The sequence below is a fragment of the Mastigoproctus giganteus genome, chromosome 1, assembly GCF_048544385.1.
Source record: "Mastigoproctus giganteus isolate SK-2022 chromosome 1, ASM4854438v1, whole genome shotgun sequence".
In the NCBI taxonomy this organism is placed as follows: domain Eukaryota; kingdom Metazoa; phylum Arthropoda; class Arachnida; order Uropygi; family Thelyphonidae; genus Mastigoproctus; species Mastigoproctus giganteus.
Window position 1 is genome coordinate 53,156,974 of NC_143575.1, and position 25,834 is coordinate 53,182,807.

A 25,834-nucleotide genomic window follows, 5' to 3' on the forward strand; every position below is an offset into this window, starting at 1 on the left:
TTGTATTTCGAATCTACTGGGATCTTGAGGTGTCAGATATCCGAAAAAGTGAATATTGGATTTTCATATGTTTAATTAAATATTTCTTCTTTTCCATCAGCTTTTTTCCTTGCATTTTCTTTGTTATATTTGAGATGACAACTGTTTTATACCTAATTTAAAAAATTACTTGTTGGTCACCTAAGGGTAATTTCGATTCCTCTCCCCTTTTTCTTTTTACTAATCCACTGCAACTCTCCCCTCCCTCCTATCCTGTCTGTCCTTTCTGTGTACATTTTACTCCCATATTCAAATTCTGCATCCCTTATATCTCAGTGACACCGTGTTTCTGATATTCCAACATTGTCTGCATTTGATGCCTTGATCAGCACTTCAAATTCATCAAATTTATTTACTATACTTCTAGCATTGGTATACATGCACCTGTTCTTACTCTTAGTTAACCTAACACAGCCCATGTATTTACTTGTTCCATGATGACTCCCTGCAGCTCTTGAAATCCCCATCAACTTGCTCTCTAGGCTGCTGATCATTACAATAGAAGCAATGCAAGAATTGCTTTTTGCCTCTGCCTGCGGCTACTGTTAATCTTTTAGTCTGTGAATCCTCCCAAGCAGTTTTCCCAACCCACCTAACACTGCCTCGATAGCATCAGCAAATATTGTTGCACCGTTTTTATTTAAGTGTATGCCATCCCTGTCGAAGCAGTCTCTGCTGTTAACAAGCACAGATTGTGCTGAGAAAAATTCTACCCCATGAGTCTTGCATAGTCTCTCCAGAGCTGAATTGATTGACATCTCTCATCATATACTCCCTGTCATGTCTGGGCAGAATTGCAGACACTCAAATTTAACCCTAACTCAACTTTTTTTCAACATTGCCCTGTACTTTTTAAGTAAGTCTGCAGATCTCCTACTCCTAATGTCATTAGAGCCAATGTATACAACAATATCACATTTTGTACCCTTAAAAGATATCTGTTGTACAGTGTCATCAGCTTTCGCCTGGTTCTATTCCAATTTAATCACCTCAGTTGGGTTTAGTCACCTACCTAGGCCTGCTGTAGCTCAAAGAAGGTTATCAGATCTTGATCATCTGCTTCTAGCCATCACATACTCCAAATTGTTATTACTTTATCTTCTCTTTGTTACTTAGGTGTATTTGATCAGTTGAGTGGTTACTATTTGATTATACAGGCCACAAACAAGCTGTGTCATATAAAGTCTGTAATCCGACACTGTCAGTCTAGTATGCACAGGAACTGTTGTTCTGGCTCCTCCGCATAGGACACAGTCACCTTGCAAATGCATTTCTGCTGAGGGCAGATGACTGCCCTATATGTGAGAATTGTGGCACCGTTTTAACCATTCATCATATTTTAACTGAGTGTCCACGTTATAGATGAGTGTGTTTTTTATTTCATCACTTTTAATCATCTTGCTGAGCCTTATGCACTCAGTCAGATTTTATCTGACAGTGACCACTTGTGTTCTGTTTTTAGTTATTTAAAATCAGTTAACCTTTATACTTGTATCTAAAATTTATCACTTTATTGGTATATGTTTATTGTTATATTTTATAGATTTTTGTGCATTATTATAATATATATATACTGTGACATAGTGACCTAATTCTTTAGATCACTGAAATTTTAATTGTGTACTTTTATGACCTGGTTTGGCACATTATAGCCTGAGTAGTTAATGCCCCAATAAAAACCAAACCAAACTATTTGATTATATAATTTCAACTATAGCTTAATGGCTTTAGCTATTTATTTAAAATTTTATCATGTTATTGTAACTTTTTTTTTTTTTTTTTTTTTTTTTTTATTATTGTAAAGACAGTTCCCAACTTAAGTAAGGGTTCAGGTTGCCAATCCTCTGCATAAGTTGAGGATTATCTAAAATCATATAAATGGGTATTGGTGGTGTTAGTATGAAGGCTAATTAAGTCTAGTGCATGTTTTACATAAATGACAAATATGGAATGCATGCGATACTATTGTAAATCAAAATATAATTCTACAACCAACATCACATACCTGAATTTCTGCTCATGTAAATAGATGATGGTATTGCTATGCCTTCTAATTTATTAATAATAGAATAAATAATTAATTAATAAAAATGGAAATGATGCAACATAGTCTTCAGAAACTTATGAGTATGTAGAATGCTTTGGTGATCATTCAACTGTTCAGCAGCTTTGTTTTTCGCCCTCAGCATAAATGGTCCTGTAACAAGATAGCTCTGTTGACCTTGATGAACCTGGTGACATTGCCCATTCTTTCAAAATTGTCATCATTCCTTTGGCAATGTCCTTTAATGCTTTAGCCATTTCCTTTGTTTTAAAGTGCTCTGTGGTTCCACTTCATTGTCATCCTGGCATCCTCTGCAACCCTCTAGGTCTCCAGCTTTATGAACCCTTGAAAACTGCTGAAAAATTGATGTTACAAGTTCTTCCAAACACCTTTAATATTCACTGGCTTGATCTTATTCCAAGCAGCTACAATGTTTTTTTTATTGAATTTTAGATGTAACCCTGCCAGGAATCTTTCAAGGTTATGCAATCCCTGGTCTGTTGGTCTACTGATGTTCTGTTTGGTGGTAGAAACACAACTCTCGTGCTGGGATGTAATTCATCCAACTGTGAAGAATGATCAGGGGCATTGTCAAGGATTTTGAAGAGGAATTCTTTTGACCTAATAGTAGTCCTTCGACTGATTGATGAAATGATATCAAAAATGTCTCACATATGGCATCTGTAACCTAGTCCTGTGAGTTTGATTCCATACAATGGGAGGAGACCACTTTATAATGCATTTTAGTGCCTATGGATTTTCTGTATTCTACAGAGAAAATCCTGATACACAAGTAGAGGTTTAAACTTCCAATCCCCTACTAAAGTAGAGGTTTAAACTTCCAATCCCCTACTACATTACCATCAAGGAGCAGAGTTAAATGATTCTTAGTCACATTAAAATGTAGCAATGTTTTTTGCTTCTTTAGAAATGTATCAATGGTCAGGCATTCTTTTCCATAAGCCAGTTTCATGAACATTAAACGCTTGTTCCATCAAGTAACTGCTCTCCTTAATTACATTAGCCAACACATTTGGAGACTCCTCTGCTGACATCACTATTAGTAATATCACTGCTTTTACATTAGCACAAACTTTAAATCAGCTGAACCACAGATTGCGTGCAACAAACCATAAATTTTAAATCATCTACCACAATTTAAATTGTGGTAGATGATTTAAATTTTAAATTTAAATCATCTACCACAATCATCGTAATGAAGTGTGTGAATCATTGGTGTTTGATAAGAATTTAAATTCAGATCTCTCAACATGTAAGCTAGATAATCTTGTAATAACTGAGAGTAAAGTGGAGGAGAAGTTGTTGAAGATAAACACAAGAAAGGCAGCTGGGGTAGATGGGATTTATACAGTTATATTATAGGAGCCAGCAAAGGAAGTAAGCAAACCCTTAGGCATAATTATGACAGCTTCCTTGGACTCAGAGGAGGTACCCATGGACTGGAGATGTGCAAAGGTTACCCCAATCCACAAAGGAGGATCAAAGGAGGATACAGGTAATTACAGACCTGTTAGTTTAACTTCTGTTCCAGGGAAATTAATGGAGGCACTGGTTAAAGCAGTGTAGGATCATCTAGACAAGACTTCAGTTATAGCGTGGACACAGCGTGGGTTTGTTAAGGGAAAGTCTTGTCTGACCAATATGATTGGATACTATGATGTAGTCACAAAGGAACTGGATGCAAAGAATAATTTTGATATCATATATTTGGATCTTAGAAAGGCTTTTGATACTGTTGCACATGGAAGACTGCTGAACAAATTGGAGCAGTGTGGCATTGGAGGCAAATTGCTGCTATGGATAAAAGGATGCTTGAGTGGGAGAAGACAGAGAGTGGTAATCAATGGACACTGCTCTTCATGGACTACTGTTATTATCAGAGTCCCCCAGGGTTCAGTGTTAGGTCCATTGTTTTCTATATTCATTAATGATATTGATGATGGTATATCAGGCTTAATGTCCAAGTTTGCAGACGATACAAAGGTCGGCAGGGTTGTTAATGACAGTACTCTGCTGCAACGAGCACATTATAGCCTTAGTTGCTAATGCGCCAATAAAACCCCAACAACAAACAATCTGCTGCAACGAGATCTGGAAAATTGAGTAGATAGGCTGAGAGGTATCAACTGAAGTTTAACATTGACAAATGTAAAGTACTGCATATGGGAAGCAGTAACCCCATAGTAACGTATCAACTGTGTGGTATTGCACTGACAGAGGTAGAGAGTGAAAAGGACCTGGGGGTAATTGTGCAGGCAGATATGAAGTTTTCTAAGCAGTGCAAACGGTCTGCAAGAGTAGCCCATGGTGGCTTGTCAATGATATACAGGAATTTTTATAGCAGGTATAAGGAGGTGATTATAACCTTGTATAAGGCAATGGTTAGGCCACACCTTCAGTACTGTATACAGTACTCAAGGTGTCTGGAGGCCTCATTTTAAGAAGGATGTAGAACTGTTGGAAGGAGTACAGAGAAGGGCAACAAGATTAGTGAATGGAACAAAGGGTTGCTCTTATAAAGAAAGGTTTAAGTTTTGCAGATTATAGTGTCTGGAGACTAGGCACCTGCGAGGTGATCTGATTGAGGTCTATAAAGCCTTGAATGGTTTGAGCATGCTCAATGCTTAATGGGATTCTTCCTCTTGCTCAGAATAATCGCCTGAGAGAGCATAAATTCAAATTAAGGAAAGACAGTTGTAGGATAGATGTGCAGAGGTTTGCCTTTAGCCAGCGGGTGGTTGATTGCTGGAACAAACTTCCATCTGTCGTAGAAGTTGATAGCTTAAACAGATTCAAGGCAAAACTAGACAAACATTTGGAGCAGGTGGATGAGTGAAATAAGAGGGGTGTGTGTGTGTGTGTGTGTGTGTGTGTGTGTGTGTGTGTGTGTGTGTGTGTGTGTGTGTGTGTGTGTGTGTGTGTGTGTGTGTGTTTTGGCTGATGCTGTATAAGCTTGCTTTCTTGCATCATGTGCCTAATGCTAATGCTGCAGGGGCTGTTTACTCTTGGCAAAGGAAACAATGGGAGCTCTCTTCTGTCATTCTATGAACACAAAACCTCTTTGATCTTTTCATTAAGCAGTGTGCCTTTATGGATTGATATTTTTTTTTTACCAATACTTTTCAACAAATCAAATAAAAATCACCAAAATAAATGAGCATCAATTACAGATAAATTCATGTACCAAAGGATAGACTTCAAATAGATCTCCACTTGTTGAAATTTGCAGAATCCCAGCCTTTCTTGGTGATAATATTCTTTTGTCCCCTAACATATAGGTTAATTTGTCCCCCAATAGTTTATTTGGGGACAAAAGAGTTGGGGTTTTTTTTCACCCTTTCCAACGGATTTTCTCTTACCAAGAAAAACTATTTCTTCAAATTGCAACATCTGGAAACTAGACACCTGCAAGGAGATCTGATCAAGGTGTTTAAGCCTTTGAATGGATTGAGTAAGCTAAATATTGATGGCATCTACTCTTGTTCAGACAACACCATAAGGAGACATAAATTTAAATTTAGGAAGGATGGTTGCAAGATAGATGTGTGGATTTAACGAGGTAATGAACAGGTGAGGTGGGAAGTGGTTTTTATTTATTTTTGGCTGATGCTGTCAAAGCTTTGCTTCCTTACGTCATTTGATAGAACTCGTGTGCTAACCAAGCAATTTATTTGCACTGCTCAGAGAACTTCATTGTCAACTTCCTTGAGTTTAGTGATACATAAATAGTATATTATTCTAAGATTACTTACTGCTACTCCCAAATGGCAGTTGAGGTTTAACAATATTAAACCTCAATTGCTATTTTTCAGTTCATCTGTCTATCTAAATCATATTATGATTAATGTCATTAATCCTGCCAACCTTTGTATCATTAGCAAACTTTAGACATTAAACTTGAAATAGCTATATCAATGTCATTGAAAACAGCAGAAGACTTTACTCATAACATTAGTACATGATCAGTGCAGTGGTCATTAATAACTATTCTCTATCACTATCTCTATAGACTGCACTCACTGTACGCAAGCCTTAACGCCTCTTGGTGTACTATAGCCTTAGATGCTGATGTGCCATAAAAATCCTAATAACCAACCAACCTTAACGCCTCTGTAGCCGGGTAGGCAGAAGTGGCAGTGCATAGCACACGCTTCTTGATTAGACCGTGGTTCGAGCCCATGACCACCAAATACGGAGGATGCAGAAAGGTCAGGGAATGACCACCGCATATCCCCGGAGCAATATGGCCTTAATTGCTAATGCTCCTAAAAACCAAATAACAACAACAACAACACAAGCCTTAAATTCAACAGGCTGGATGCTGTGATCACAAATAGTTGAGCTAAAATTTTTAATACAATAGGTGGTGTCATCTATTATAATAAATATCTGATATCCAAGTTTTTGTTTATGAACTGTGAATGTATTACATGGCTCTGCAGCATTACTGTGGAGTGATGTATGAATAATCAATGATGGCAGATTAGGCAAGTTGCAGTTTTGTCATGTGACAGCATCGGAAGTATGTGAAAATTGTGAATATGATGTTGAAGAGTCTGAAAATGTTTTGTTTGTTGAAATAAAGGTTAGCAGCATTTGAGAACTCCAGCAAATTGAGGCAAGTTCTGATTCTGTTATAGAAATCAGACAGCCTATGGAGAAACAGAGGCTAATGGCATAAAAATTAAATCACATCAGAATGAATTCAATTCTGAAATATATAACTTTGATGTCAACAATTCAGCAATTAGGAAATTGTTTCCTGACAACTGGTAATCTGAAAAAAGTCAACGTTTTTCAGAAAATGTTTACCGAAGAAGTCACAAAATTAGTAGATGAAGAGACAAACACTAATTGCCATTGACGTAATTGAAATTTCACAATCATTAGGACACTGGAAAGTTTCATTTTAGAAATGTATCTTTTATTGATTTGCTTATGATGCATAATAACATACTGTATACTCTGAAAGAAGTCTGATCAAATAATTGGACTTCGAAATCCCTTTTTCTGAGATTACGGCAAGAGATATATACACACACTGGCCAAAAAAATACAAAACTTTGTATTAAGACAGTCACAGACAGAAGAAATACAAATAAATGCAAATGGATGCAAAGAAAACTGTGACATGGGATGATGATGTGTTGCCTCGTTCAGTGACACTGCACAGGATGTTCGACTGCAGTAATTCTGAAGCCGGAATGGGGATCTATCAGACTTTGAAAAGGGTCTTATCACGTGTGCACATTTAGCAGGAGCCACAATTCAAGAAGTGAAGACATAACTGGTCCCTCAAAAGCATCCATCTCAAAGGTTTTTAATGACTAGAAAGCAAACAGTTGTTCCACATCTCAAAGGCTTAAATGTAGCAGAAAACAATACTTCAAAAGAAAAGTCATCATACTCTAAGGAAGCCTGTAGAGAAAATTGAAACATCCAATGTTCAGCAAATAACATCAGAATTCAACCAAACCCAATACTGCCCTATTTCACCTTGTACTATTGCACAAGAAATTGAAAAATTTGGGTATTGGCAGTCGCCTACCTAATCAGAAGCCACGTGTTTCAGAGAAAAATAGAAAATTCTGCTTGCAGTGATGGTGAGAACGTAGTGATTGAACAGTGGAAGAAAGTCACATGGTCAGACAAATCATGATGCACTCTGGTTTGTACTGATGGTAGACAGAGAATTTGGTGAGAACCTCACAAAGCAATGGACCCTGCTTGTCTTGTTAAGACAACCCAAGCATCTGGAGGTAGTATCATGGTATGGGGAATATTTTGTTGGCATGGACTGGGTCCATTAATACTGGTGGAAAATCAAATGTCATAGAGGGAGTACCTGAACTTTGTGTCAGATCTACTGCACCCTGCAATGTTGCACGTTTATCCAAAGGTGATGACCACTTTATGGGTGATAATGCAGCCATGCATCATGCCAGAATTGTGCAAGAATGATTCAGAGATCATGACACAGATTTCCACTATCTTCCCTGGCCCCCACATTCATCCGATCTCTCAATCCTGTTGAGAATTTGTGGGATATTGTGGAGAAAGCTATTCAGCAGCAAAGTCCTCTTCTTTCAACTTTCTCACAGCAACACAATATTTTTCTTGAAGAATGATTACAATTAGACTAAAATGCACAAAAACATCTTATAGAATCATGCTGCCTCGCACACTTGCTGTTATTCAAAACAAAAGCGGTCCGATTTGATATTGAATAAAGGTTCATATTTTTTGCCACTGTGTATATATAAAATAAATCTGAAAAACATTTTTTTTTTAAATAAAAAAATATTTCCAAAGTTAATAAAATATGTATCATACACAAAATCTGCTGTTATAGCATCTTTATTATGTTTTCAGAAAGGTCAACTTTTTTTGGAAAAAATAATTCAAGCCATGATGGTGAGGATATCTTTGAAAATGGCATAACACTTAAAGGGTTAAGCTTGTGAACATCTTCCTATATCTTTTTTTTTTTTTTTCCATTTAGGAAAGAGTAGTGGTTCATCAGGTGCCTGTAGATTTTGTGGTTCTCCTGGAAGTATTGGTCTCCCTGTAATAGGTAGTGTCTGTAGTGAACCAGAATGCCAAGTAAGCCATTTTAACCCCTTTTTCTTAAATATTTTTTATTATGTTATGATTACCCAGAGTTTACCTGAACTTTATAATAATAATTTTATGAGGCCCACAACAAGATGACGAAACTAACTTTTGTCATGGAAGGTGATGGAAACATTGCTATCACTTCTCGTCTTGTGATTTTGCTCCTTTGATTGCACAGTACATGCAGCATGAACTATTGGCAGACCCTGTCACTCTGAATATAGAACGGTGCTACATTATCAAAAAGGCACACTATCAAATTTCTGGTGAAAGAATATATGACTCACTGAAATTTTATGCAGGTTATATAAGCAGTATGGTGAAGGGACTATCGTGTATGAGTATATGTGACTAGAGCAACAAATTCGCAGAAGGCTGTCAGTCAGTTGTTAACTGATTTATCCTCAGCTGACTTCTATCTGCAGCATAAACTTTTTTTTTTTTTTTTGTTGCATTAAGGAACTGATTTTATAAAAACAGAAGTGTTGATTATTGAAATAGTTATACATGGCCACTTACTGTTGAAAAGATGTGTGTGCATAGTTGGTACAAAGATTCATATCTGATGGCACAATACATGACTGTGTTCATAGAATATTTGTACTGGTTTGAATTAGACTCATTCTTGCAATGAATATTGATATGTGAAAAGACATGGATACTGCATAAGCTCATACTTTTGCTTTCTTGCATCACATGCCACTACTACTACTACTACTACTACTACATTGCTTTGCCACTTTTGAGTCAAAGTGGTTCACTATTTGATTGGTTATTATGGTGTGGTTACAAAGAAACTGGATGCAAAAAATAATATTGATATCATATACTTGGATTTCAGGAAAGCTTTTGACACTGTTGTGCATGGAAGACTACTGTACAAATTGGATCAGAATGGTATTAAGGGTAAAATGCTACAATGGATAAAAGGATGGTTGAGTGAGAGAAGACAGAGGGTGGTAATCAATGGGTGCTGCTCTTCGTGGACTAATGTTATTAGTGGAGTCCCACTGGGTTCGGTGTTGGGTCCACTGTTGTTTTGTGTATTTATCAATGATATTGATGAAGGTATATCAGGCTTAGTGTCAAAGTTTGCAGATGATACAAAGGTTGGCAGGGTTGTTAATGACAGTAATGGCAGTGTGCTACTGCAACAGGATCTAGAAAATTTGGGCAGATGGGCTAAGAAGTGGCAACTGAAGTTTAACCTTGACAAATGCAAAGTACTGCATATGGGTAGAAGTAATGCCAGAGAAACGTACCAACTGTGTAGTACTACACTTAAGTGGTAGAAAATGAAAAAGACCTGGGAGTAATTGTGCAGTCAGATATGAAGTTTTCTGAGCAATGCAGACAGGTTGCCAGGGCAGGTCATGGGGTTTTGTCAATGATATATAGGAATTTTGCTAGCAGGGAAAAGGATGTGATTGTCTCTCTGTATAAGGCAATGGCCAGGCCAGGCCTTGAGTACTGCATACAGGTCTGGAGGCCTCATTTTAGATTTGCTTGAGCGTGTACAGAGAAGGGCAACAAGATTGGTGAGGGGAATGAAGGGATCCTCTTACCAAGAGAGGCTTGAGTTCTGCAAATTGCAGTGGCTGGAGACTAGGCACCTGTACAGTGATCTGATTGTGTACAAGGCCTTGAATGAGTTTAGCATGCTGAATTCTGATGGGATTCTTCCACTTGTCCAATTACGAACCTAAGGGGGCATAAATTCAAATTGAGGAAAGACAGATGTAGGATAGATGTGCGGAAATTTGCCTTTAGCCAGCAGATGGTTAATTGCTGGAACAAACTTCCATCTGTCGTTGTGGAAGTTGATAGGTTAAATAAATTTAAGGAGAAACTGGACAAACATTTAGAGGGAATGGTGGTGTGAAATTTTTTTTTGGCTGATGCTGCATAAGCTCATACACTTGTTTTCTTGCATCACATGCCACTACTACTACCACCATACAAAAAAATTCAGGACACACACCCATCAACTGGCAAGATCGTGCCAGTTATCTTTTCAGATGCGAGAATAATTCCTTTTGATTTTATGCAACATTTAGATCAATGTTAAACCATGTCATATACAAAGGAGGATTCAAAAAAGATTTGTATTCACCCAGCAGTAGTTGTGATAGAAAAATGAATTTTTGTTTTTTTTATAGCAGTTACACAAATTTTGGTTTCTATCTGCCAATTCATTTTTTTTTTCTTTGCAGTGCTGAATTAAATGAAGTGTCACAATGGATAAAGCAGAATACAGATCAGTGATTTTGTTTCTCTTTCTACAAGGGGAAACACCAAAAACAATCCACAAAAAAATGGTCACTGTTTATGGAGAACACTGCCCAGGTTTTAGTCTTGTTGCCCATTGGTGTAAATAGTTCAAATGTGGAAGAACCCCAGTGCATGATGAATCCCTGGATGCCCAGCAACTGCTGTAACAGAAGAGTGTTGCAAAAGTTTCGGCATTATTCCTTGTAGATCACTATATTGGCATCAAAGAAATAGCTGTAAATCTCCAAATTAGTGTAGTATCTGTAGAGAAAATCATCCATCAACAGTTGCATATGAGTAGCGTGTCTGCTAGATGGGTTTCCAGACTTCTGGCCCCTTACTGGAAGAAGGAAAGGGTACAATGTGCACATGAAATGTCAATTTGCCAGAAAATGCAAGAGGAGTTTTTTTTTTTTTTTTTCCATGGCTCAATGGAATGAAACTTGGATCCATCACTATGATCCAAAAACTAAACATATGTCAAAACAGTGGAAGCATGAAGAATCACCACCCCAAAAAGGCAAAAGCTGAACCAAGTGCTGGCAAAGTGATAGTGTCAGTTTTTTGGGATCAGCATGGTGTAATACTAACAGAGTACCTTCTGAAGGGCTGTACTGTGATGGGGAAGTATTATTTCAAAAGGTCTGTGTCTGTTCCATGGCAGTTGCCCTGTGCATTCCTTGCATGCTGCATTGAGGAGTGCTCTTGGATGTGGGTTTGAAATATTGCTGCATCCTGCTTATTCCCTCAACCTTGCACCTCACATTTCTTCCTCTTTCATGTTCTGAAGTCCTTTCTTTGTGGAACACACTTTGCTGCTGATAATGAGATAAATTCTGCTGCAGAGTTGTGATTTGAAAGACAGTCAGAGGACTTCTACAAACCTGCCTGCAAAAATGTATTTAGAGGTAGAAAACAATGTGTAATTTTGTGTGGTGACTGCATCGAAAAAGTGTAATACATGGTATTTGTTTCAACCTTCTTCCAACTACTTCTGGGTGAATACAATTTTTTAACTCCCCCCCCCCCTCATATAAACTTGTTTTGCTTATTGTTAGTTTCACATACCTCTATAGGTTTAAGAATGAAAATAGGTACACAATATTTATTTTTTAACCTATGGCATGCTACTCTCTCAGCTGATTAATCTGCACAGAATTATAAAATAGTATGAATCAGAGCTATATTGCTCAATATGTTCTACGTTGATATCAATATTTGTAAAAGAATAAGAGAAGTTTACCTCGATATGATACGTAGAACACTTCCTTATGATACTCTCCAGAAATTAAAACGAAAATAATTAACAATAATTAATCAATTTAGCCCAATTAAAAATTAAGTAAAAAATTAATTTAACGAAAAAAATTGCAAAACGATTTTCCTTCCTGAAGCTGACAATGCTTTTAGACCGTATGTCGTGATCACAGGAATGAAAATTACCGAATAGGGGTGAGCATGGAACTTAAATAGGGATTATTTGTCTTTGCGCATGCGCATAAAGGACCACTAGTCGGAGATTAGATATGGCTGGCGAACATTAACAGAATTCTCATGTAATTTAATTTCGACGGTTTGTGCAATTAATAGTCTCGTATAATTACGTTGGACACTAAGTATTTTGACCTCGTTAAATAAAAAAAGTATGTTTTTCATTAATGGCATGAAAGGCTAATTCTGACGCTGCTGAACGAGAAGCACGAACTGAGGCCACATGTTGATTAACACGAAAATTCAGAATGTAAGATTTTCGATTTTTTAATTGTTTTCGTTTTAATTTCTGGAGAGTATCATACGGAAGTGTTCTACATATCATATTGAGGTAAACTTCTCTTATTCTTTTACAAATAGAATTATAAGATGAATTTTATATATCTGTAACACAATATGAGAAAATATGATCTTTTAAATTAAGTTTTCTCAAAATTAGTATAATCTCCTGCATACCAAGAATTATTTATTTATTTTTTTTTTTATGAAAACCCCAAACACGAAAGGTATCAAAACCTATAGTACTTAGCACTGTGCATGGGTTGAAGGAGAAGTATGGGGGGAGGGGGATGCCGGAAACTTTGCTCTAGAGCCTAGACATGGGTTTCGCCACTTCAAGCCTCCAATAAGCAAAGTGGTGGTATTTCACCGGTTGATGAAAGTCACCTACCACAGTGTCTCTAATTTATGTCGGGAATGTGATCCTGTGAACAGCAAGATATATCAAAACAACATAAATCAGACTTATTTTATATTTTTTTAAGATGCATATACAGTAGATCCTCAAAAATCCAATACTTTTTGAATAAAACTCATCCTACTATAATGTGTGAAATATGTTCCAAAAAATGCCACATAGTAGAAATGTGCATTATAGCATGCACATTTTCAAACTTATTTTTATCCATACATATTACATACTGTGATTAGTAAATAATTTGATCAACGGTTATTAAATACGAATTTATCGAGGTAAAACATACATGAGCAATACTGTTTCATTTTCTCTCTCTCTCTTCTTGGATTTCTCCATTGTATCAATGATTATCCTCTACCTGACTTTTTTACTTTTTTTTTTTTAATTTTAATTTTGTTCCTCCCAGTCTCCATTCTTCAATTTCCTCTTTTCCATAGCAGTCCCTTACTCCCTCCATCCATGTGCTACTAGGTCTTCCTCTCCTTTTCTTTATAGGGGGTATCCATTCCATTGCTTTTTTATGTAGTTTCTCTTCCCCCATTCTCATAACATGTCCGTACCATTCTAATCTTTTTTTGTTCTGTTTTGTCAATGATGTTTATTTTAACATCCATTGCTTTTCTTATGTCTTCATTTTAGCATCCATTGCTTTTCTTATGTCTTTATACCTAACTCTTTCTAATTTAGATCTTCAGTCTGATCTTCTCCAAAAATCCATCTTGAGCGTTAGCAATTTCTTCCTTTGCCTTTCCTTTATGGTCCAAATCTCAGATCCAGAGGATTCTGGATCTGAGATTTGGATAATCTGAAATATTGCATTATATATTAATCATTTGGTTTTTGGGAGAATATTATTGCTCCATAATATTGGATTCAACATTCCCAAGACCTTTCTTCCCTCATTAATTCTTCTTGTAACCTCATCTTCAGATGAACCATCCATCTACACAATAGCTCCTAGATATTTAAACTGCTTCACATTCTTTATCTGTGCTCCATTTTTACTCAATGTCCCCTGTTGAATTTGTATATTCCATCTTATTGAAATTTATTGTCAATACTTATCCCTGCATTCTCTATATCAGTGCTTCCCAACCTTTTTCGTGCCAGAGCACACTTGGAAGTCGTACAGCACACAGAGGCAGATTTTGGGGTGTCTATAAGGACTTTACGAAAAAATTTATTACATTTGTGTTATATTATATGTATAATTATGATAAGAAAAGTAAAATATAAATGCTACTGAAGATATTAAATATTTAATACTAAATTCATACAAAACTTCAAAATAAAATCTTTTCAATTTTTTTTAATGAGAAATTTGAGCTTGCTTTTGTGCACATAATATTTTTATATCAGGGTTTATTCTTGAAATGGCTACATGTAACTCTTGATCTATACTTTTTAATGATGATCTCTTCGAATTCTTGAATTCATCAATGAGAAACTTTGTTCACAGAAATAGGTGGTAGCAAATGGAAGAAGTGTCTCAATTGCTTTTTCTCCATTTGAAGGAAACTCAATTTCTTTAAATTGTACTTAAAAGGTGCAATCATTTCTTAAATCTAACAGCTCTTCTTTTTCTTTCATTGATAAATGTAATGCTAGAATTTCTAGTGAAAATGCAAATGGATTTCAAATCCAATAAAAAATTTTTTACATCAGGTATTCCAAAATAGTGATGAAGTTTGTCCTCAAACAAACAAATGTTGCTCTACAAATTCCAATAATTCTTCTTTAGGATTTAAATTATAACACCAATTAAACATCATTAGTGATCTGTTTTTAACCTCGTTTTTCCAAAGTTGAATTTTTTCTTTGAATCCATAATCCTTGTCCGGCTAGTATGTTTTCATGTGATCCTTGCAATTTTTGATTAAGCTCATTCAGGTGCTTAAAAATATCAGTTAAGTAAGCTAGTTTTTGGAGCCAACTATCCTTCATTAAATCTGCAAAGTAAGAATTATTCACAAAAAGCTGAAAACAGACGTGGCTTTTATTAAATTCACCATCTTGATAATGCCATGTAATGTGGAATTCAGATCCATATGCAAACTTTTAGATACGAGAGCTTATCTATAAATAAAACAATATATTACCTGAATTTCTGGGTTTTCGGAAAGAACTTGATGTAAAACCTTTAATTCTTCCGATCATTGCAGCTGCACTATCAGTACACAAGCTTAAGCAATCTTTCCATTTATCTTATTTGTCTCAAATACCTCTGAATATTTTATCCCCAGTAGTGTGATTTGGCAGTTCTTTCCCATACAAATAATGTTCTTTCAAGCCTCTTCTTTCCTCTTCAGTGATTCTGACTAGTGCTATTAATTGAGCAGTTACTAATGTCTGTAGTTTTTTTTTTTTAGATTCGATAATTTTGTTTCTATTTCATCTGATATGTCTTCAATACATCTATTAATAGTGTTATTCAAAAGTGGCGCTTTTTCAATGTCCTTTGCTTCTTTTACCCAAAGCATAGTGTTAACAATTTCAATGCAGGCTGTTAAAATAAGCAATTCTGAAATTGTGTGAGGCATTTTGGATTTGGCTACCAATTGGGCGACCTTATAATTAGTCTCTTGAGCTCAATTTGATACTGTTGTGGTAATCGAATTCATAAAAGAACTTTACTTCCTATTTTGCATTTGAAGATGCTTAAAAAATTCAAATCTTTTTTGTGCACATGATGGATGTTTAAGGTGCCGTCATAGTTTACTTGGTACCAATGCTTCATTTGATAACTCTTCTAGGCAACATAAAAGTCGAAGAAGAGAAGAATTATCACAGCATACAAATCCATATTTGATATATTCCTCATTATATTGGCTAAATACTCCCTTTATTTATTTTTTAATTTTGGACTGCTTTGTTTGTCCTGTGAATCTGATGACTGTCTAGCTCTTTTTTTTTCCACTTTCTCACTTGGAAATTATTTCTTTCTTAATGTCTAAGTTAATTAGCTTTCTCACTGTATTTTGTCAGCTCATGGCTAAAATTATATAGCAGAATAATTTTTAAAAATATTTTCACTGCTAAAGGGCAAATAAGCAGATAACTGAACCTTGCAAATGATAACAAAGATAACTGAGCTCTAATCAAAGCAAGAAGGCCCCGACACATCATGCACACACACACACACACACACACACACACACACACACACACACACACACACACACACACACACACACACACACACGTGCTACATCTGCCAATAGTATTCCTCCGCATTCGTTGTAGCATCCTGATTTTATTGATAAAAACTGTTCGTTGTAGCATTCGTTCATTGTAGCATAATTCGTTGTAGCAACCTCACTGTATATCTTTTCAGTAGCAAAATGTGAAAGCTGGTCCAAAATAATTCGAAAAACCAATAGGCAAAATAAAAAACAAATTGCGATTAAAGTAAGTAAAATCTAATTTTTTTCTCATTTAAGCAGCAATGTAGAACTTGATTTTCATATAAAAAATGTATTCTTATCAAAGATAAGAGAAAAAACATATTTAAGGTGTTCCGTTGATTTTCTGATTATTTTTAAATTATAGAAATTTTTCTTACATAAGAAATGATTTAATCGGTTTTTGCCTTGCATTAAAAAGTTATTTTTCAAATTTAAGTTTAAAAAAAGAAGAAATATAAAAAAAAGAAAGAAAATGTGATTTTTATACTTCCAAGAAAGGTCACACTGAAGTGCTTATAAACTAAAATCAGTAGCTGGTGGAAATCGCATTCAGCTATGCTCGGTAGGTGATGCCACAGTTCATTCTAATTAGGCTCTTATATCGTTTCTTATAATAAAATTACAAACCAATAAGCACCTCCGTAGCCAGGTGGGAAGGAGCAGCAGTGGATAGCACACGCTTCTTGATTAGACCAGAGTTCGAGCCCGTCACCACAAAATATGGAGGATGCAGGAAGGTCAGGGAATGACCACCGCATATCCCAGGAGCAATATGGCCTTAGTTGCTAATGCTCCTAAAAACCAAATGACTAAGAAATGACAAACCAATAAAATTTTGAATGGTTGTACAAATTGGATTTGATTTTTTATACAGGTAACTGCCGTATAACATGGTACTTCTACAGCACTGTTTTGCTCTAACACGATTGATAAATTGCTGCAATCCTCGCACAATACGGTATTTACAAACGATTTTGCTCTGACATGGTTAGAGAAATGCGACAAACCGGGCATAACACTCTATTTTTGAGCTTTTGTGCAGGGGAGACCCTGCTGTTATGTTGGATGTAATTTTCAACATTTCCATTCTTTTTTTTGTGAATCCCCGCTGTTGACTCGCTAGTCATTATGCAAAAAAAAAAAAAATATATTATTAGGAAATTCCCGTATTTTATTTTGTTGGGAAATCCTCATGTTAGGTTCTGTGCTATTGAACTTGTGCTTGTTAAACTTATGGAAAAATCTAGATTTCAAAGTTTTATTACTATTGAAAAACGCCCCAGGCCATCCACAAGATTTAAGTCTTCCAAATGTTGAAGTAATGTTCCTACCACCTAATACAACTTATTTAATTCAGCCATTAGATCAATGCATTATATCTACCTTTAAAACTGATTACATCAGAAAATCGTTACAATGGATTTTGGAAGAAATTGATTCTGAATCTATTGAAGTGATGGAGGCATGGAAACATTTTTCAATTGTAGAGACTGTATCGGCTTTACAGCTCAAAGAAGTAAAACCATCAACATTAAATGCATTTTGGAAAAATGTATGGCCAGAGTCAGTTCATTCAGGAAATATGGTCAAACCAGCAGAAAACAGAATCGGTGCGATAGTAAAACTTGCTAAGTAGGTAGGAATGGAAGGTTTGATGATATGACTACTGAAGCCCTCGTGGGTAGCACAGATAGTAGAATCGCCATCCCTCCCCCCAGCAGGTGGAAAAAACCTGAGTTCAAATCCCATTGATTAAGGAATTTTTATGGGTCTCTTTCACAACGTGGGCTGAATTAGTCACAGTGAGGGTAGCATTGTTTTTTCTCCCGGAAACTCGGGTTTTTCGTCCAGCAAAACAGAAAATTGATCTCAGAATACATGCAATTTATAGACAATATACACAGAGCAACATAGCCTTAGTCACCGATGCTCCTAAAAAAAGATGATTACTGAAGACGTTTAAGAATTACTGGTAGAAAAAGTCTGGTGAGGCAGATTTGGTGGAAAGCATCGGAGGTAAACCAAATAAATTCAGAGGATGACAGGGCAGATAAATTCTGAACTTGCAAATTTTACACTAAAAAGCATATGGGAAAGCATAAATCAGCCAAACAATTAGAATCTTATTTTTTGAATACAGATCCTTCGACTGAACAAGAGCCCAAAGTTCAAAATTGAGCTTCAAAAATGCTTAGTTCCATACAATGAAATTTAAAAAGATCTATCAGGCAAATGCAAAGAAACTCGGATTACGGATTTTTTAAAGAGAGCAGAAGATACACAAAATCTAGAATGGTATATTTTTGTTAGCTTTTGGAATGTAACCCCCTTTTTATACTGGTTCTCAGTCCCGTGTAACATAGTTTTGCACTACACAAGATTTTATAGGAACCGAACTACTGTGTTATACGAGGGTTACTTGTGTAACTAAAAAAATTTTACAAAATTAAATAGCCGGGTGAGTAAAGTGCCTGCCTGGCAACCCAAAGGTCGCGGGTTCGAATCCCGCCTCAGGCTTGGATCACAGTACTGCAAAAAACCTTGGGAGGTGCATTATGGCCACAGAAGCCGATGCGCCAACAACTTACTAAAACAAACAACAAACAAACAAAATTAAATCGCTCACGGCACACCGGTTGGGAAGGTTCTGCTCTATATTGTTCCAATAGCTTTTTGCACATATAGTCAGCATCCTCTGCATCCTGCAAAATCAGTACCTGGTCGTCTGCAAAAACAAAAGGTTTGAAAGGTAGATGTTTTGAGTCACACATAAGGCACACCCAGGGTCCTGAGCTGGATCTCATCATTCTTCTCTTTCTTGGTAATTCCCTTCTACTTCGGACTCTTGTTCTTTCCCCCCTCCCTCTTTTTCTCTCTCTCTCTCTCTCTCTCTCTCAGGGTAATTCAGAATTTTTTTTTTTTTTTTTTGGCTGGTGCAGCATAAGCCTCAAGCTTCTTTGCACCATATGGCTAATAATAATTAGCTATATGCTGCCATTGGTCTGCAATTTTGGGACCAAGTCTCCAGAGTCACTTCCAGGTACAACTTGAATCACGAGGGGGATAAACAGCGCCTCTGTAGGAAGCCTTTTGATGTTTTGAATTTCCTTGATATTTCTGACCCAATTTTAATGCAGCAAGTGTTATTTTTGTATATTTTTCTAATTATGTCAATCAGTGGTTGTATTAGGCCAGTTTTTTAAAAAATGTATGTAAGGTTAGCTTTTTAGCCTAGCTTTTTATATATCTATCTGCTTATCAACTCATCCAATTTTCTTTTGGTTGTACAGCTTCTTTTGTTGTCTGGATCTATGTTGGAAACCATTTTCAGCAAAATGTTCACTTTTTATTTCGATATTTAATTGATTCTGCCTTTTTTGCACCCATTGTTTACAATAAGTGTTATAAAAATATGAATACAATATATAGGAACTATATGTAAATTTTAACACCCAAAATATGAAAATATGCAACATGTGCTCAATACACAACCATAAACTGATTTAACATTCATTAGACCAGCTGAGTAGCATGAGATTTCAGTGTCTTTGCATTACTTATGGCCACTTTGTTGAAGCCAATCTTGTTTGTCAATTCCACAATCTGTAACTACATTTCGGGAGCATTGCAAGTTCCTGAATACCGGTGAACACACTCCAGCCATATATTCTACCACACATCATCATTCATTGTAGCCCAGATGACTTCCTCCAATACTGCCACAATGTGTATGAACTTCTTAATGGTGTATCCCGATTGGAACTCACAAACTGATGGCTAGTCCTTGTTATCTTGGTGGTAATTTGTCACATGATGCACCTGAGATAATAAGCTTCATTGTTACTGATACTCCTTGTTCTATCTGTTATACAAAAATGTCATATTCATTGTCATGAAAATAACTTTTATGTTGTTATCCAGGTCTTCAGGATAGCCAGCCATGTTGACAAAAACAAGCAAGGCTCTGTTATGTAGATTTCTTCTTGATGAGGGGAAAGAAGAAACAAAAGTTTTGAAATTTATAATTATAAATTTTAAAATTAAAAGTGATGTTATATCAAGACAACATCATTTGGAACAACAGAAATTGGGTGAGAGACTGCCTGTATGTAATTTCAGTGAACTACAGAAATTTCAATTTGTAACATAAGATCAACTTTGTCTTTTCTCATTTCTTGTAAGTATTGACAAGTTTGTTAAAAATGTTGCATAATATTAAATTAATGTGAATAGTCTTTACAGATAGTGGTCATTTCTGTAATTTCTGAGTCACAATATGAATTCCTTCACAATTTTTATTTTTATTTTTTTTAACAACACACAAGAAACAAAGTAGTTACACCCATTTTTGGTACTTGCCATATTTGCCCAAATATAAACTGCACTGCATTTTTTTCAAAATTTAAACTAAATATCAGTGTTTGATTTATAAGTGACTTTGAGAGGGGGGAAAAAAAATTGTCATTGAATTGTCTAGATCTACTACAGATGTACAGTTCACTGTTGTGATCAAGAGACTATGCTTTTACTTTTATTAAATGATCCACAAGTTGATAACATTGATTTGAATCAAGTTTGCATAACACTTAAATTTAATGCCATCAACTAATAGAGTATAAAATGAAAATGTGTATCTGCCAACTCTCTGTATTTACAATATAAACTTTGTTTTTGACTCATTTTGATCCCTTGTCCGTCTCAACACTGTAACATAGTTTTTCCTCTACCTTTTGTTAAATTTAGAATTTTTTTTTTAAATTCTGCAGATTGCTACTTATTTTCATTAAACAATTGGCTGATATGTCTACACTGCATAAAGTATGTATGTGCATTTACCTTGGCATGTACTATATTTTTGTTTGTATGGTGCAAAGCTAACAGACAATGTTCTTGAAGTAAGGTGTCAGAGAAGTACAGAGTAATATTTAAGAAGATACGTAAGATTTATCATTTATTATAAAATTTGGAAAAGGTAACATGTTTTCTTTGTGTACTGTATGCAGATATAATTTTTCAATTTCAAATGGCAGGAAACATAATGTAATCAGACATTTGCAAACAGATAAGCATCAAAACATCGGTGAAAGAGGTGAAGGACTTGCGAATTTGCAGAATCTCGAGGAATGTTAGTAATGAACACTTTTTTCAAGAAAAGGGTGAACAGAAAGTGGATATGGAAGAGCCCAAATGGATTAACAACTAATGAAATAGAATTCATCCTCAGAAGATATATTGTGAATGATGTTACCATCCTGAACAAGGTAAATGTTGGAAGTGATCACAGAATGGTAATATGTACACTTGATATAGATGTAGGAAAGGAAAAAACTGACTCGAGTAAATAATACAAAGGTCTTTGAGATAACAGAAGAGGAGAAAAAGCAGTATGTACTGGAACTAAAGAACACGTTTTAGCTTCTGCAGACCTTTCAGGACCAAGATATTGACGAGGAATACAACAACTTTCTGAAAGTGATAAATCCCAAGAAACATATAAGTAAAAAGAAATCCAAAGAGGAAAAAATTAGTCAAGAAACGCTTGTTATGGTGAACAGAAGACGACAAATGAAGAGCAAGATAAACACTGACAAGGACAAAATTGAGTATACTGAGTTTATTAGAAAGAAATTCAGAGAGGACATTAGAAGATTTAACACAAAAGTATTAAGGCATTAAGGGAAAACAAAGGACTTTAATCAGCAGTCATATGCAGTAATACAAAAAGACAAATTATACTGAAACTGAAGAATAGTGATGGTGTACATATAAATAGCAGAGAAGGCGTAATTCAAATAGCAGAAGACTACTATAAAGAATTATATAAGGAGTGAGGCAATGATGCCAGCTCTGAAGAGCACAAATTTGCAAGACATATGACATACCCAATATCCTTCCTAATGAGGTCGAACATGCATTAAAAAAATGAAGAATCAGAAAGCCCTGGTTGAAGATGTGAAGTAACTGTGGAGTTATTAAAATTGGGAGGAAGAGACATGGCACAGAAACTGGCAAGACTCTAAACAAAATACATTAGGAAAGGTGTGATGCCTAAGGAGTGGAATAATGCAATCATGATTTTGCTGCATAAGAAAGGAGATAAATCATAAATTGGAAATTGTCCCACATCTACAAGTTGTTCACAAGGGTCATTACTAACAGATTAGAAAGAATACTTGATGAGAATAAACCGAAAGAGCAAGCTGGCTTTAGGACAGGACTCTCAACTGTGGATAATCTTCATATAATATTGCAACTAATGGAGAAAGCAAATGTATATAAAACACCATTATGCCTGGCATTTGTGGACTATGAAAATGCATTTTACTCCATACAGCATAAGGCAATGTTTCGAGCACTGGAAAGACAAGGCATAGACACCCCTTCATTATGATTTTGAAGAAAATATATGAGAATGCTACCTCCTTTATTACACTAGAAAATCAGGAAATATAGTCACAAACTTGAGGGGCAATATCCCAATTTATCTGAAACTTAAAATAATGAACCAATGTACAGGAAACCCTTGATTAGTGCGGTTAATGAATCGTTGAAATATACCGCACATATTAAAACCGCACTAATCAAACTTAAGAAACAATGGGAATAATTATAATGAATCCTTGAAAATTATGAAATTGTAAAAATATATTTTTTCTTACTCAATACGTACCTATAATGCACTGCATAGTTCTTAAATTATTAAGGAATAAATTTAAAAAAAGATAGTATGATTTAAATTTTATTTTTTGCAAAAAAAACTTATCTAACTTCAATTGAACAGTGGTGGCTTTCTTCCTTTCCTCCATGATTTTGCGATAACAATCAATTTGCTTATCTAACCCTCAACGAACGTTCATGCTTCTCTCTGCATCTGGATCAATCTCTAGTATGAGTTCTTTTGCTTTTTAAAGTGTATTAAATAGTTCAAGTTTTTTGAATGAAATTTCTTTGGGAGCAAATTGCTTTTCTTCTGCTTCATTTTCGTCTTCTTCCTCGTATGCATGTTGATGCTCAATTTCAAGATCGTCGTTACTTAAGTCTTTTGAATGCGAGTCCAATAATTCTCTAACGTTTTCTGAATCTACTTCCTCAAAGCCGAGGTCTTTTCCAATTGTAGTAATTTCATCAATAACTTTGTTGACAGGATTAATGAAACCGCAAAAATCATTTGCGCATTCAGGCAAAAGATTCTGCCAGACAGCTCTCATGCAGTTGTTCGTCATTTCTTCCCACGATTTGTGTATGTTCTCAACTGCTTTTTTAATATCATAATATTAAAGAAGTTTAATATTAATAATAAAAGAATAAAAGAATATGAGTTACCAGAGCAAATTTCAATTTTAGAGTGGTATGGGGTGCTGCTGTCGAGCATTTTGGAGTCGATTCCCATTCATTTAAGTTAGAAGACCCTGGTGAGTGCGTGTCACGTATTTGCCGCTTTAGGCGCCGTTGTGAGTTGCCAAGCACCGCAAGAAAAAAACAGCGCACTAATCAAATTTGATAACGCATATATTAAGGGGATAGTATCAAAAAAATTTTGCGCACTAATTAAAACCGCATTGTTCAAAACCGCATTAATCAAGGGTTTCCTGTATACTCCTCACCATGACTTATGGAAGTGAAACTTGGTCACTCACCAAAAGAATGGAGGAGAAGCTGAAAACTACACAGCAAAGAATGGAACAAATTATATTAGGAATCAGACTGTTAGATAAGAATAGAAACACATGGATTAGAGGGGAACAGGTATCCTGTGTGTTATCAGACACTGAGCCTAAAACACTGATGGATCCAATATCTCCCTATTACAGAAGATTTAGGAGAAGTCCGGTTGGCCTGCCTGCCTCCCTAAAATCCACTCATGCACACCTTCTCGATGGTAAGCCCTGTTACGTCACTTAGGTGGCAACGAACGTGTAGAGTGGTTCTCTTCAAGACGCCTGGTCAGCGTGAAGAGGAAAAGACCAAACCCTCCAGCAATGAGAGCACAACAATACAAATGGCCCTCAGTCCCCAGCAGCTTTCACTCTCCCTCTTACGGCAGCGAGAGGATCAGAGTGGAAGCAGAGGGTGCTAAGAATCTCTGGGTACGACCAGGCTGCCATGCACGGAAATTGAACTTGGCCTGTTATAACGTACGATCACTCATCGGTGAAGACAGGATATTAGAGCTGGAAAAGGAATTAGAAAATGTGAATTGGAATATCATCGGTTTGGCTGAAACAAGAAGAAGAAATGAATCACTTATAAGTTTATCAAGTGGAAATCTGCTGTACACCAATGGAAACAGTGAAAGGAGTGAAGGTGGAGTTGGGTTTCTGGTCCATAAAGATTTTAAAAACAACATTTTGGAATTCAAAAGTACATCACCAAGGGTGTCAAGACTAATACTCAAGATTTCTAAGAGGTACAAGCTAAAGATTATAATGATTTATGCACCAACATCGAGCCATGATGATGAAGAGGTTGAAGAAATGTACATTGAAATTGAGAGTCTTCTAGATGAGCAGAAAACCCACTACACTATTATTATGGGACACTTCAATGCTAAGGTTGGAAAAAGGCAAAACAGCGCAGAAAGAGGAACTATAGGAAATTTTGGAATTGGTGAAAGAAATAAAAGAGGTGAAAGACTTGTGGAATTTGCAGAATCTCAAGGAATGTCAGTAATGAACACTTTTTTCAAGAAAAGGGTGAACAGAAAGTGGACATGGAAGAGTCCAAATGGATTAACAACTAATGAAATCGACTTCATCCTCACTAACAGAAGATATATTGTGAATGATGTTACCGTCCAGAATAAGGTAAACGTTGGAAGTGATCACAGAATGGTAAGATGTACACTTGATATAGATGTAGGAAAGGAAAGGAAAAAACTGACTCGAGTAAATAATACAAAGGTCTTCGAAATAACAGAGGAGGAGAAAAAGCAGTATGTACTGGAACTTAAGAACAAGTTTGAGCTTTTGCAGACTGCTCAGGACCAAGATATCGACGAGGAATATTACAACTTTCTGAAAGTGATAAAGCCAAAGAAACCTATAGGGAAACAGAAATCCAAAGAAGAAAAAATTAGTCAAGAAACACTTGTCATGATGAACCAAAGACGACAAATGAAGAGCAAGAAAAACACTGACAGGGAGAAAATTGAGTATACTGAGTTATGCAAAGCCATTAGAAAGAGACTCAGAGAGGACATAAGAAGATTTAACACAAGAAAAGTAGAACAAGCATTAAGGGAAAACAAAGGATTTAAATCAGCAGCCATGAGCAGTAATACATGAAGACAAATGATACTGAAACTGAAGAATAGCGATGGTGTACTTATAAACAGCAGAGAAGGCATAATTCAAATAGCAGAAGACTACTATAGAGAATTATACAAGGAGCGAGGGAATGATACCAGCAGTAGGGAAGATGGATTGCAAAGTAGCAACACATACGACATACCCGATATTCTTCCCGATGAGG

At 35.9% G+C, this 25,834-nt stretch overlaps 1 protein-coding gene across 4 annotated transcripts in view; it reads left to right on the forward strand.

Moving 5' to 3' along the window:
- The window catches only part of hiw (MYC binding protein highwire), a 1,043,263-nt gene that overhangs the window by 943,083 nt on the left and 74,346 nt on the right, over positions 1–25,834 (forward strand). For all 4 annotated transcript variants that reach the window (XM_090372846.1, XM_090372865.1, XM_090372875.1 and 1 more), the window contains one exon: positions 8,607–8,707. In XM_090372846.1, coding sequence (XP_090228972.1) covers positions 8,607–8,707 — 101 coding nt within the window. The remainder of the gene's footprint in view (positions 1–8,606; positions 8,708–25,834) is intronic.